At 24.0% G+C, this 12,760-nt stretch overlaps 1 protein-coding gene across 1 annotated transcript in view; it reads left to right on the top strand.

Moving 5' to 3' along the window:
- The first annotated feature begins 574 nt into the window (after positions 1–574).
- Positions 575–12,760, top strand: part of LOC105366756 (serine/threonine-protein phosphatase 2A 56 kDa regulatory subunit gamma isoform) — a 29,745-nt gene continuing 17,559 nt past the window's right edge. The window contains exons 1-2 of the mRNA XM_011505301.1: positions 575–799; positions 2,008–2,067. Of these exons, the coding sequence (XP_011503603.1) occupies positions 797–799; positions 2,008–2,067 (63 nt within the window). The 5' untranslated portion in view covers positions 575–796. The remainder of the gene's footprint in view (positions 800–2,007; positions 2,068–12,760) is intronic.

The raw sequence follows: 12,760 nt of genomic DNA, 5'->3' as shown, positions 1-12,760 counted from the left end.
AGACAGAGAGAGAGAGAGAGAGAGAGAGAGAGAGAGAGAGAGAGTTGTCGCGAGGGGGTGACAGAGAGGGAGGAAGGGAGAGAGATAGTTTCAGCATAAAGAGTACGAATTAGTAAAAATGCCTAAACGCTAAAGAATAAACAGTGAGGTGCGTTTGAGATGGTAAAAATAAGCAACGCCAAGGGATCTCAGCACACACGAGCACATTGTTTTTGTACATTTGTACATTTTGTACATACTTTTGTTTCTTTCTCTCTCACTCTTGCTCTCTTTTGTTTGTCTCTTGTGTTGTGTGGAGCCTGGTCATCGTGCCCAGGAGGACGACGGCGGTGGTCGTGGTAAGAAGCAGTAGAAAGTTGACGACACCAAACCACAACCACCACTGCCACCATCACCAAAGTAGTACCATTACACTACTATAACCACTAATTCTATACTACCGCTACCACTACCACCACCACCACAACCAAACTTGTACCATTACCACTACCACTGCCACTGCCACTATCATTATAACTGCACCGACAACGACGACGAACACGAGGACCAAGTCGACGATAACGACGGGGACGATCAAGACGACGACGGCAGCATTGAAGGAGAATACCGAAGAATCCCTGGGATTCTATAGAAAAAAACGACGTCGTCTTAAGGGAGAAAGAGAAAAAGAAAGAGTAAGAGCACAGGAAAAAATACGAAGAGGAGAGTCGCTGCCTGAAATTCATTACCACCAAACCTCTTAACCTCCACACTGCATATTATTTCTTGTTCTCCAAACATTTACGAGCATAGGAAAATGGTATTTATTTTCATAAATTAAAAATGTATTTCATTATTTAGTCATGTAAATACTTTCTTGTCAGCAATCTCATATAAAAAATCATACTATTACCATTTTTAACTTTAAACACTTTATATAATATTTTTATTGTTTTATTATTTTCTAAAGATTGGTCATTACTTTTATATAAATATGATAGCTAATAAAAATTTTTTTTTAAGCATATAAAATAACTTTAAATTATTGTATATTCTCTAACGATTTACAACAGAATTTATTTAAGTTTTTAAAAAAAATTAGTGATATGTAATTGAATTATATTTGTTTGTATATATTATTTAGTATAAAATTTATGTAGATATTATTTTTCCTTAAATATATTATTTATGGATGTAAACAAATTTGATAATTTGATAGATTCATCTCATGTATATGTTTAGTATCTTAATTATTTATAATAATATTATAATTAATATTATTGATTAAAGTTAAAATGCATTTTATGATTATTATTTAGATAAATATTTTAGATATATATTTAGTTATATATATTTAAATATATATTTTTTTTTGTCACTTTTAAATCAATGATTTTTCTCTAAAAAATTATTTTGGTTGCAATTAGAATATTATAATTTATTAATAGAATATATATCATTATTAATAAATTATTTATAAGATAAATTAAAAGATAAATGAAATGCATTAAGTTTTACATGTTATATAAGCAAATGGCAAGATGCATTAAAAAGTTAAGATTAAAATACTTGCATTAGTAAAGTAATATTTATATTTGTAAAAAATATTATATTACAAACATATGTTGTAATATAATAAATTTTATTAATAACAAAGAACTTACAAATGATCATCTGAAATATTATACAATATTATATAATTTTTATATTCAATAATTAATATTCAACTTATACGAGTATAGAGTATTGTAATAATCATAATATGGCTAATATAAACAAACGGTTTTTTATTGTCATAGAAATATAAAAGTTCACCTGAGTTACCAATATATATTATAAAATAACATATTATTCATACAATTACATTTGGTTAAAGTCCAGTTGTATTCAAAAAAATTCTTGAAAATATTTTCATATTTTAAAATAATATAAATTATATAATAAATATTAAAAACGATTCAGATTTTTCAAGTTATAAAATTTAAAAATTTTAACTCATTGTAAATAATTATATCATTGTTATTTTAGGATGTTAATAACACAAAGGACAAATATAAAAAAGGAAAGAATGGTGAACCTGTAGATGAGGTGAGTATTAAATAAATTTATGTTATAAAAAGACTTAAAAACTTTTAGTTATTATAATTATATTCATAATATAGAATTTAATGTCCAAATTAGTATTATTTAAAAGAACATTATTGTAGATTGTATATGTTTCTGTGATTTCTTAATATTTCAAAATATTAATGTTGTCCTATTAATACAAGTTTCTAATTTATGTGTCAACTATTAATCAAGAAAGTTATATATTTAGAGTATTTATAGTGTAATTTTTTTTAAAACTATGTATGGTTTTTTATTCTTCTATCATTACAAATATATACTTTTTTATTATAATATAAATGTAATATATAATTAGAATGAACTTAATAAATGTGATTAAAAATATATTGTCTCGTTTTGAAAATGAAAATCAAGTAAATTCATTGTATTTTAAAGTTCTACAAGGAATTGTCATTTAAGCATATGTTCAACCAATTTTTATAAATTATTAAGATAAATTACAGAAAAATTATTGAAAGTCTTCATTATATATAATTAAAATTACTGAGACTAATTTTTGGTATCATAACATGTGTAAAAGTTAAAAAATTATGTTAACAGTATAATTTGGTAATATAATTGGATAAATATTATAAATGAAATAAACAGGATATTACCAATTAGAAAAAATAATTAGTGACCTAATGTAGTCGACCAAGTGGTCTAATTTATTATTAAAAAATATATATTAAACAGAATGTATGTAAAAAATAAGTAATAAAGTAGATATGAGGGTTTTCAATGTGTGTACAGAGACAAGAATACTTTCATCATCAATGTTCTACATATTTTATAGAATACAAGAAAAATGCTTTCAAAGTAGATTAATACCACTCGCTGATATTAGGCTCCAAATGCACTAACTTTATTGTACAATATATTGAATATACTAACAATTATACATAGAAATAATTTCTTTACGTATACTCCTGATAAATATTTAGTTATAAATAAAAAAAGAGCGATGGCAAGAAGCTGGCGGATTAGAGTAAAGGTGGTAGAGGGTGTGTGCAGCTAAGCGTGTATAATGTGGAGCGAGAATAAGCCTATGAGCAAATAGTTCAGGTAGTGTTGCATGTGTGTAAGTTGTTGTAGAGTCGAGCGACAGATGGTGTTTCAAACAGAATTTCAGCGAGGGATACCAAAATTATGAAGATGAGTCCCGCATGTACACGTGTGGTGCAAGTCCCGAGACTTTTCAAATGTGATTTATAAGAAACTATCCATATCCGATTTTTCAGTAATGAGATTGTCAAGATTGGTGCCAAGTTTATAGTTGTTTATCAACTATCATTGACTTTGAACATCTTTGTGTTATTATATAATTATTTATATATTACTTTTAGCGATTAGTTGTATTATTGAATAGTTTTGATACATTAAATAGTTAAAAACAAGAGTTATCGAAATGGAATAAAATTTGAGTAAAGACATTATATAATAGACGATTTTAAAAAATATTTTGAAAATCACCGTTTTGAAAATACTTTGCTCTTTGGATTAAGTATTTAGTTAAATAAAATTTAAAAAATTAATTTTTATAATGAAATGTCAACACATTGATTTTTCATTTTACGCTTAAAAAGTGTTTATATAAACATATAAACTGCTTTAAAAAATTAATTTGATTAGATTAGTATATATTAACATATAATTTTAAAAATAATTTATTTTAAAATTAATCCATTTTAACTCACAAATATTCAATTATGAAACCAAAGTTATAATTTAAGATTTAACTACGGAAAATTATTCCGCTTACATCCTCTACATTAATTTATAGACTATAGGTTTCTTTTTCAATTATACTTTGTGATTCTTAAAGAGAAGCTGTTTGATGGAAACACGAATATATAAATTTGTATTAATCATATTTGATTATTAAATTAAATGTATAAGTGTATATGAAATCAAAATTTAAAAATTTTGTTCTATTATAAAATCAACATCATTGGCGGTTAGGAAAAAACATGAAGATACGCACTACGTTGACTTCAATCTATATATAAAAATTAAATATTTTGATATATATAATACATCGGTCATTTTTTAAAAGATAAATAATATTTGGAGTAATACAAAGATAAAATAAAGATTCTACATAAAAAAAACTCCATATCTAGAATAAATTAAAATTCGATTCATTTTATATAGTCAGTTAATTTTGTGTAATGAGAAAGAAAAATTAGATTCCAATTATTACCTATTGGTTGCAGTATAATTATAACGTTTATTATAATTTTATAATTTAATTATTACACATTATCAATAAAACAAATCACCATTATGTTATTATAAATTGTTAATTTAATATATGTAAATTACAATGTTTCAATAATTATCATTGGTATGAGACAATCGATACATAATAAAAACTAAGTCATTGATTATTATATCATTTTCAATATTATTTAATAATAATTTTTTACAGTAATTTTTTGTAATTATAATTGTAATTACTTTTATATAGTAGAAGAAAAAATAATTTTTTATAAATGTAATAGTAGTAAAGAATTAATATTAAATAACTGTCATAACATGAAATTATTTGTATTACACATAATATTTAATTTTATAAATAATGTTTAATAAAGACTAGGTAAGTTTTTAAAATTATAGTTATTCAATGATAAATTAAATTAATTAGTTCACATTAAAATATTTCGTTAATATTTTTAATTATGTTATTACCTACATATATATATTTAATCTTAATCCTTAGATAAATAAACTATTTATTTTATTTACTAAAGTAATATTCATAGAAATAGTTAAACGAAGCAAAAAATATTTATAAATTTGTGCAATATGCCTATGTGAATGAGTATACATATACATGATATTACAAGTATTTCAACATTTCTATTAATTATAAATACTATATAAGCTTCTACTTTTCGTTAGTATACCATTAGGATGTTTTATTATTTATATGAAAACACAGTTTACTATGTAATGTTATATTAATATAACCTTTTCGTATTTTGAACGTATTATCATTATAATTATCACAGTCACTATCTTTATAATCATGTTTTTAATTGATAATTTGTATTAATAAGATAAGATATTTTTAGATTTTTAAAATTTTTAACAATTTTTTCTTTTAAATTTGATGTATTATTCAAATATATTAATACTATTTATTTGTAATTATAATTAAATGAGAAATCTTCAATTTTTTTTTGTAACATTGTCGTGTGCATTGAAAAATTTAAAGTTAACTTCATTTCGTAAAAATAGAATATTACAGTTATGTTCATTAAAGATAAAAATGGATTTCAATTAATGTTTACTGTAGAACCTTGTCATCATGTTGTAGTCATCTTGATTATCAAGATAAAAAACACACACACACATATATATATATATATATATTTTATAATGTAGCTTTATATATATATATATATATACATATAAATCTACATATATATATATACATATATATATCTACATTTTAAAACTTAATTAGTGGTTAATAATTTTATTTTTATAATGATTAAATTTAATTAATAAATCAAATAAAGACAAAATATAATTTATGTAGATATCTAATAGATCTAATTTTAAGCATTTGAGATAATTGCATTTGATTTGCAGATAGGAAATTTGTTAAGGTTAGTATATATTTATATATTAAAATTTTTTTAAATATTTTGCTAATAAAAGAGGAAAATGAATACTTTATTATTTAAACATTACAAGATTTCTAGAAGGCTTTCATATAGATTAAAGAAATTTTATATTATTTTATTTAATTCATATTGAAATAAGAGCCTCCCTTTTCAGTGAAAAAATCGAGTATTAAAAATGAATTTCATAAACAAAGAACCTAAATATATAGTCTGGCTTTACAAACGTTAATATTATATTACTTAGAATATGTTTATTATTGATAAAAGTATTTTCGTTTAATTTAATGTTTTGATATGCTTCATTATATAAAATCATAATATACAAATTATTTAAAAATTATTTTGTATGTAATTAAGGAAAACTATTTCAATTTGGTACATAATATTGTTTTCTATCTTACAAAATTTTTTTCCGATTACCATCAGAAATTTTTCAGCAACAATTTTTTAGACATTAGTCAAGATAGATAAAAGTACTTTTTGAACATCGAATCTTCATGGTCGATTTTTGAATAATTAATATAACGATAAAGCACGCGGGTCGATTGATATTAGAAGTATCAACAAAGAAACGACATATATTTTAATCCTCGTTATGACTAGCAACTCGGTAAATCCATAGTCTTCATCGTTAACGAGTCTCAGGTAGGCGATCTACACACTCCCCCAATCAGCCCGCGAAACTCTGAAAGGAAAGTCGTTTTCGTCTCCGACTATTTAAGAGTGTTGCGGCTGCCACAAATAGTAACTGCGAACTAATAATACACATGCGTCAACTGGTGCATTCCATGGAGGCACTTAGTACTGCAGCTTGCATTTCTCGGGAATGAGTTTTGCTCACTTTGCTTCATTCGGCACGCATTTACGCCTGAAGGTATTTCACCCCGTCAATCTGTGTTAAGTCCTCCATCACTTGTAATATGTGATTAACTGCGGTGTACGAGGTATTGACTTTTCTATTTTCTATTGATGAACGTATGATCAATATTGAGTTTTCAGTTAACATGGAAGATATGAATCTATGAATAATTAAATTTAACGTTACCTTCTGTATTGTGATTTTACGTCTTAAAAAGTCAATACAACTGTTGTCACTTATATGTTTCTTATTTTATCCTTAGATCTTATTTGAATTTTTAATTTCATTCGAACTACTAGTCTATACTCCCTCTTCCTATTTCATAATAAAATGTTAAGTTTTTATGCTAATTTATGGTTTTCGATTGGCTTCTTTATTCTGTATTTTAATCAAGTTTAATTGCAAATATAAAATAAAGTTTATATTATTAAGTACGTAATTTATATAAATGTTTTTGACGAACTATTTCATACCATATATATAATGAATGCTTTGCACAATCAATTTTATTTTTAAATAAATTTTATATTCCCATATACCAATGTAATATCATAAATTATTCCTAATTTTGCATTATATACTTAAAATACTTAATTTTTGTTATCATATTACAGTAGTACAATAGGAGTGATTTGATATATAAATTATTACGGTTACAATTCAGAAAATAACATAAGAAGCAAGCTTTAAACTTTTCTAAATAACATTTCAAAATTTCTTAAAAATTTCAATTAGTGTAGTAACAATAATTGAATGCAATCGATAACTCCTTAATTTCTCCAATTTAAATTTAAATATAAATATAAAATAGCTTTAAATATTTTATATAAAAATTATAAACATTTCCAATTATATGTTTAATTAATTTTTATAGCAGTAATGAATAGACGATTTATTTTATAATCGTAACATCTGTTGGAAAATGTCAACAGTAGAAAATGTTTGTAGCAACAGTACAGTAAAACAAAAATTTCAAGCACAAGTTATGACTGAATGCTAATAAAATATATTAATTATTCCAATCTCGTTCAACATTGAATTATTGGATCGTATTGGAGTCAATTAAGATTTGATTGAAAAGTTTATTAAGCATAATTTGGTAACTCAAAATTGCGTCGTTTGCGTTTTTGCGCGTAAATTTGAAAATATTTGCAATTCATTATTTAACATGTAAAGAGGATTTATAGCTAAAAATATAGTCTATATAATATATTCAAATTCTTATTTAATACTATCTAAATATTAAAGAGTACATTTGATATTAGTATTATTGATTTGCAATTAAAATAAATATAAACAAGCAATCTATAAACTAACATATATAATTGCTTAAATTTTATTATATTAATTAAAATATAGAAAAAATGATGCCTTACCATTGACCATCAACCTGTATACGCATAATTGTTTTACTAGAAACGTATGAAGCTATTCTTTCTTATTCTTATTATGTTATTACCTTAATTTAGATTAGCCAATAGCTCCCAAATAATCAAATTTATAAAATACATGAATATTGTTTTTACGAATGCAATTATTTTAATCCCGATGTCTATATAGGAAACCCAATTTCAGAAGTTAAGTATGTAGGTATCAATAAACGATTACAATAAAAGGAAAAACGTATCGCTTAAATATCCAATGATCATGAGGCAGTGAAAAGGAGGTGGGAAAGAATGGTAAGGTAGTGGTGGCACAGGGTTTATACAAAGCGAAGAGGAAAGAGAGTAGACTCTCGAGGAACCTTTCATTCTCTTACTTCTTCCACATACATATGCACACATTATGTACACATGCATCCATGCGTCATTAGGCCGAGGGAGGTCGTCGTAGCGATGTCTCGTATGGCGTGGAGAACCTTTCACGGAGACTGGCAGTACATTGCCGATTTCGTTACGTTGACAGTCTCTGTAGTTTTGTCTTCACCGCGCTTTGCCCATGATGTGCTGCCGCCTGGTCGCGTACTTTATAGATCGTGTTGGAACCCGTCTTTCCGTTCCTTTTGTTCATAATATAGTTTTCCTGTTGCATGCATGAAATTTGTGACTGGTGTCTTGTGTTACAATTTGTATTATTTTTGTACACTGTGTGTTTGTAAGTTTATTTGATTCTGTGTAGGGAGGGTGGTTCTGCATATATGAAAAAGGGTGGAAAAGAAATACGCATGTATGGTGGTTAAAAGGTGAAATTTTAGAAATAAAATATTTTTATCGTTTTTCATTAAGTGTGAAATTTTAGTGTTCAATTGACAACTATTTTTACGAAAGTCGTTAAACCTGTGCTTATGAATATGAATAAGTTGTCAGATTTTATGGAATACTTTTATTCAAGATGTTTCAATTTACAGAATTTTATGTAGATATCAAATATGCTTTTATTATTTAAGCCGTTCTATAACTAATTAGATTTTATAAATATTACGTTCAGTGATTTAAACGAATTATGTATTATAATTTAAGCTAATTTCATATATAATAAATTTTCTTATAGTATTTTCATTGAAAATATTTATTTGCAGTTAATAATTGTATCTACAATTAACATAGGTCAGTTTGACGATAATAATTACAATATTACAATTAACAATAACAATAACAGTAGTATATATTATTTCATATGAAATTTATTGATGAAAATTATAATAATAATTTAATAATAAAAAAGTTAGTTGATTCTTACCTTTTAACGGAATAGAAAAATCTTGATGTTAGAAAATTTATGTAATAAATCATTGGTTTACTTTTTAAATATTTCGTACTTATCACTTACTCCTAATTATTAACAGTTTCAATATTTAAATTTTGAAATATATCAGCATAGTAGTGCAGATATCAAATAACTCATTAATATGTTTTGAATTAGTTAGGTTATTTGGTTGATGGTAGTTATATCTTCAATCAGTAACAAAATGTATTCTAAGAGTATAGGTTTATTGAAATAACATACAATTCTAACTATTTGTAAATGAAAGAAATCAATAATTATTCGAAAAAAATTCTTTAAAATTTAAAATGGGTCACGAGCTTCCATTATGATGAGCGCATACAAGGAAGAAAATTGTAAACGACAACAGATAGTAAGCATTAAAGAATTTTCCCAATATATGTACATTGGTTGCCAAGCGTAACACGGAAACAATATTGCGCAATCATTCTCCTGCATCTTTATTTTGTATTGGATATACTTATACTCATTATTGTCATTTACACTTATATTTTTCAAAAATAATCAACGGCATATAAAATCATTGTTACTTCTACGTTACGAGAGGAGAGCAATTCATTCGCGTATATGAATTATTACTGATGATAAATCCTCATTCGCTACAGAAATTGTGATCAATTGCCGACAATTGTTTTATACGTTGGATACCTTACTCTTTGTTTATTTTTTATCTGCTTTTACCAATATGCCTACGTGTACTCTTCTCATTTTATTCCACAGCATCGCTATGACCAAGAAACGATGATTGTCAACACATAAACTCTTGTATTCAATTTTTCAGTAGTTTAACTCTTATTCATTCAAGGAAGGAAGTCTCTCGACACTTACTGTTGGAGCTTGTTTTATTTTATATACATATACATACACGTATTTAGAATTATTTACTTATTTTGATAGGTTGAGTTGTTTTCGCTAAAAATGTTGAAGGAAAAATCAGAAACAGTTTTTACTAGTACATAATTTTTATCAACACACTTAACGTGCGTATTTATTCTTTTTGTTTATAAAATAGATGTAATATACAAAATTTATTTATTTTTCAATCGTATTTTTATCTGTACTAAATATTTTATTTTAACATATTGATAATATTTAAACGAATACTTAAAATCCTTAATCGGATAGTCTATTATTTGGAAGTTCTTCCAAATAAGATAGTTACAATATATATTTTAAGCTACGTTGGGTTCTATGAAATATTAATATTGAATTGTTAGTCTAGAAATAAAACTTTTTTAATATGTTGTACTGGTTTTCATTGTATAAATAAAAAAACTGAACATTGTTTTTAAACACTTTTTAATGAAATAAATTTAAGTTTATTCTAAGTTTAAAGTTTAACAAGTAGTATTTGAATAAAGTTGAAATTATTTGTATTTATGTGATCCAACAAAATTAGTTAGTAAAATAAATAGCAATATACATTTTTTTATATATCCAATAGTTAATCCTTATGAGTATATTTTTAAAGTTAAAAGTGACTCCTTTGTGAGATTGCTTGTAAATTAATTAACAAATATGTAATAAAACACTATTTTTACAGATAAATAATTGGTATATTATTTAACGTATTTTATGAAATCGTGGATTATTTTAATTTTTTAAATAAACAATACATTTTTTATGATTATCTTAAATATTCTAATTACGTGACATTATTAAATTAGTATAAATATATAGATAAAATTAAATACTCAAACAAATTTTTTATTTCAGTCTACTGTACAGATAATGGTTTTCTGAAGTCAATTAATGAAATAACAGAAGAATAAATTAAGTATGTTAAGTGCATTATTGTCATTTATTAGTAATATTAATCATACATTAAAAATATTCGCAATAAAATATTAACAACAATGAATGTAGCTTTTAGAAATAATTATTTTATAACAGAGTAAGGATAAATAATAAATAACGTATTTGGCAATAACGAAACAACTATCTAATAGTGCTAATTTAATTGCGATAGTCTTAACAATGTAAGAGTGTGCATTTTGCCAAAACATGAAAAATATCTGAAAAGAATTAATTGTATTTTAAATAGTTAATATAAAATGAATTATACTCAAGTAGTATTAATAAATATTATACCATAGTAAATAATCAGAAGGAAGTAGTAATAATATATCATATTTTTAGGGTTTCTAAAAATTTGATTTTCATTATCCAAATATAAAGTGATTTTTTTAACATTCAACTAATTTTATTATATCTTTCATACTATAAGCCATTTGCATAACCTATATACATATATATTTCGATTACACTTCAAATAATAAAGAATAATTTTTGGTATAAAATAATAATGAAAAAAAACGAAATAGAATTATAAAATTAAAAATATTTATGCCTTTACGAATATTATTAAAAGTTTTAAATTGAATTAAAAATTAAAAGTGGATTGGTAAAATTAATTTACACTCTATAAAATATTTTAATTTAACGACAAATGTTATTTTGTAAATAAGTTAATATATTACATAATAAATACGATTAATATATTATATAATAAATACGGTTAATATATCATACAATAAATACAGTTAATATATTATATAATAAATCTAAAATACAAGTAATTAACATATTTTCTAACACTTCATTTCTGTTTTATGTAAAGTATAGGAGTGAATAATAGTGTTAATTAGTTTGTATTATCTAATTAAAGAATGATTATTATAAAAAAAAAATATACCGAACGATTAAACAACTTATGATAATGCATTAGTCGACTGCTTCTTATATTTGCTATACGTGTACCAATAGATGTAATATAATATAAAGTAATTATAAATCCATATATGTTTACATGTATATATATGTAATACTCTGATATATCCCCTTTATTTATTGTTTTTATGTTTCATGTGTACGCGAGATTCAGAAGATTTCTAATGCGGAAATATTCTTCATAGTAATTAGAAAATATTGTTTACGTGGCATTGAAACGAATGTTTTTAATGCCATGGTACAGTATTCACTTAATATAGTTGCTTATTTCTTTTATTTTATAGGTATCTTATTTTTAGAATATTTTCTTCGAATTCACTTAATAGCATATATTTTATAATCAATAATATATTAAGCTTCAACCAATGAAAACAAGAAATGCGTTCAAATTAGCAAGAAATGATTTTGATTTTGTATCTTAATATCATTACTATTTGTAATTCATAATATCTCTTTTACATTTACATAAAAAAATCATATCTTTAGTAGATTATTATTTAAACAAAAGTAGTAAAATTAATGTTATACTTCGAATGTGAAAATTGACTATATAATCTTTTTAAAAATTTGATGTTTATGTATTTTATATTTTTTATATATCATATAGTTGTGTTAGATTTCTAATATTGAAAATTAATTACATTTACTATTATATAGTATTATAGACTATTATATAGAACGCGGAGTTATAACAAAAATTCTAAGTGTAATTGATTATATGGCTAAA

The sequence above is a fragment of the Ceratosolen solmsi genome, unplaced genomic scaffold (genome assembly GCF_000503995.2).
Source record: "Ceratosolen solmsi marchali unplaced genomic scaffold, CerSol_1.0 scaffold87, whole genome shotgun sequence".
Taxonomy (NCBI): Eukaryota; Metazoa; Arthropoda; class Insecta; order Hymenoptera; family Agaonidae; genus Ceratosolen; species Ceratosolen solmsi.
The sequence above is the reverse complement of the archived record's forward strand: the minus strand, read 5'-3'. Positions and strand labels throughout refer to the sequence as shown.